This window comes from Phalaenopsis equestris, unplaced genomic scaffold (assembly GCF_001263595.1).
Source record: "Phalaenopsis equestris unplaced genomic scaffold, ASM126359v1 Scaffold228327, whole genome shotgun sequence".
NCBI classification, from domain to species: Eukaryota; Viridiplantae; Streptophyta; class Magnoliopsida; order Asparagales; family Orchidaceae; genus Phalaenopsis; species Phalaenopsis equestris.
In genome coordinates, this window is record NW_018246305.1 from 957 (window position 1) to 3,346 (window position 2,390).

Below are 2,390 nucleotides of genomic sequence, written 5' to 3' on the forward strand. Positions count from 1 at the left end.
TTTCAGGCAAGGCAACGTGCAGCTGGAAATTATTAGAGACTAATTAAATCCAAGAACTATAAACACGATATAAAAAAGTATTTCATTCATTAAAAGCTACATCACTAAGATCTCAGATTTTGCACTAGTAGAAAAATATTTACAGCATTTTGGGTAGTGACTACATGATATGCTACCGCCAATTTGGTGCCATAATATCCACTTAAAACATGATACGCTACCGCCAATTTGGTGCCATAATATCCACTTAAATTTTAAAATTCGACTAGGCACTAGCAGAAATATTACGAATAGAAATGCAAAATAGCATGTTAACTCAGCGGGCATACCCGGCAAGGACGTTTATATGAATGCAGCTTATATTTGTCACCAATCCTCGTTATAATACATTCAATTGTTTAACAAATATAATAACTGATAATCGAACGCATATATCATACCAAAGAAATGAGATTAAAACTAACTGCACCCATATTGAGCAGAAGAACAAATATAATGCATTCATTAGAGTGAAAAATAACCACACCAAAAGCCAAACTCTTAATGTAGCCATTCGACAGAAATTTTGACAAGCAAGCTACCAGTCATCAATTTTATAACAACCATATAGAATTATAAGTTAGTTACCTTTAAGAAGACCTTCAATGCTCTTTCGAGTGCATCATTAGCTAACTCTCTACCACCCTTAGCATCCACAAAATCAACATAACGAATCCAGAACTCTGAGTAATTAGCACAAGGAATTAAACATCTCTCGTAAAGTTTAACAGTCTGTAAATAGAAAAAGGAGCTTTTCAGGAGATAGCCAAGAGTTGGAGAAACGCCCAAAAGTTAAATCATTTAACAGTATTTACCCAATCAAAACTTCCTTGCTCCTCAACAAATGTGAGATAGTCATGCCAATTCTTAAGCTGGAACTCATCAAGTGGCTTGATATGAAAATACTGCCTCTGGATTTGAGCCTCAAAGCAACTTATACTTTTATCTAATTGAATTGATTTGTGGTACAATAGCTCGCCAAAGAATAAATATTTCTTCAAAGCTTCTGGATCTGCAGGGTTTTGATCAGGAAAACCCACAACATTTGAGATTTCTGTATACTCACAGCCTTTCATATTTGTCAATTCACAGTTAGGAACACCTTCTGGTAGTTTAGTTGTTACATTTTGGGATCCCAATTGTTCTTCCAGCAGAACAGCCAATTTCTTAAAACTGAAAGCAATGAAGAACTACCATCTTAGAACAGCTCAAAACTCCAAATGAATTCAAAGAATTACTTTAAATGTGGTCAAAACTACGAGAGCAAGAAGTACAATCAGCCTCATATTCACATCTAATCATTTAGGATCAGTTCAATTTTTAATAGAAAATGACTGACCAATATGAGCAGAAGATAATGGCCAAATCTGTGCATTACAACAAAAGCTCATAACCTCAGTTAAAATAGAACTAAATCAAATTTCAACAGACAAACCAGTGGTAAAACAAATGTCTGCCATCCCATGAATTAAAACGCCTTACATGCTTGATTTTTTCTTATTTTTGAGAAAAAGATAACCCATCTTTAGACCAATTGTATACCTTTCATAATAGCTTTGCAACCTTCTTGTAGGAAATCTCAAAGTGTTGATATAAATATGAGCTAGCCGATCCCACTGCTTTTGACAATACTCGAATTTAATATATTTATCCCATAGGAGATGGCATAAATAGTCCTTGTCAACATAAGATAATCCTCTCTCAAACAGCCTGCATAACAGACATAAAGGTCAAAACTATGCCGTCTAAAAGTTATATAGCAGCGGCAAAACATCAGTTATCTGAATTACCTTCTAACATCTGAAGGATCCTCAAACGATGATATAGCAAAGTTACAATAGTTGACCCAGAGATGAACAGAATGTGATGCTATCTTCACAGCCTGTTCATAGACTTGCTCGGCCTCATTCATAGTGCAGAGCCGTGCCTTGTGCCCCACATATCTTGTCCAATATCCATAACATAACGGAAATTCAGACAAAAAAGAATCATACACAAGGCAGATCTTTTGTATGTCATCCTATTATCAGAGTAAGAAATTATTTGGCATTCCGTCAAAGCTTAAGAAACATTAAAATGTCATGCTACAAAAGAACTGAGATATATATATAAGCAGCAAATGAACCAAGCGTTCGACAAGCTACTCATGGCTTGACACAATTAAAGCCCATTCACGATCATTTGATTAATTAATCAAATGAGCTTGAAAACTTTCATAAATACTTGATTACTAAATAAACAAGTTTTAACAACTCGTTGTTTGGTTCATTTATATTTATGAATAGTAATTATTTAAAGCTTGTGAATAAGCTCGATTATACCTTGTACATTAACAGTTTCATTCAAATGTT

At 34.3% G+C, this 2,390-nt stretch overlaps 1 protein-coding gene across 1 annotated transcript; it reads right to left on the reverse strand.

The window, feature by feature from the left end:
• Nucleotides 1-627: 627 nt before the first annotated feature.
• Nucleotides 628-2,059, reverse strand: LOC110037972 (pre-mRNA-processing factor 39-like; the record flags this gene model as incomplete). Its single annotated transcript, XM_020742726.1, is given in 4 exon segments — nt 628-771; nt 855-1,212; nt 1,582-1,749; nt 1,830-2,059. Coding segments are annotated over 4 exon segments (900 nt in total), but the record flags the coding sequence as incomplete, so codon positions are not given.
• Nucleotides 2,060-2,390: the final 331 nt, after the last annotated feature.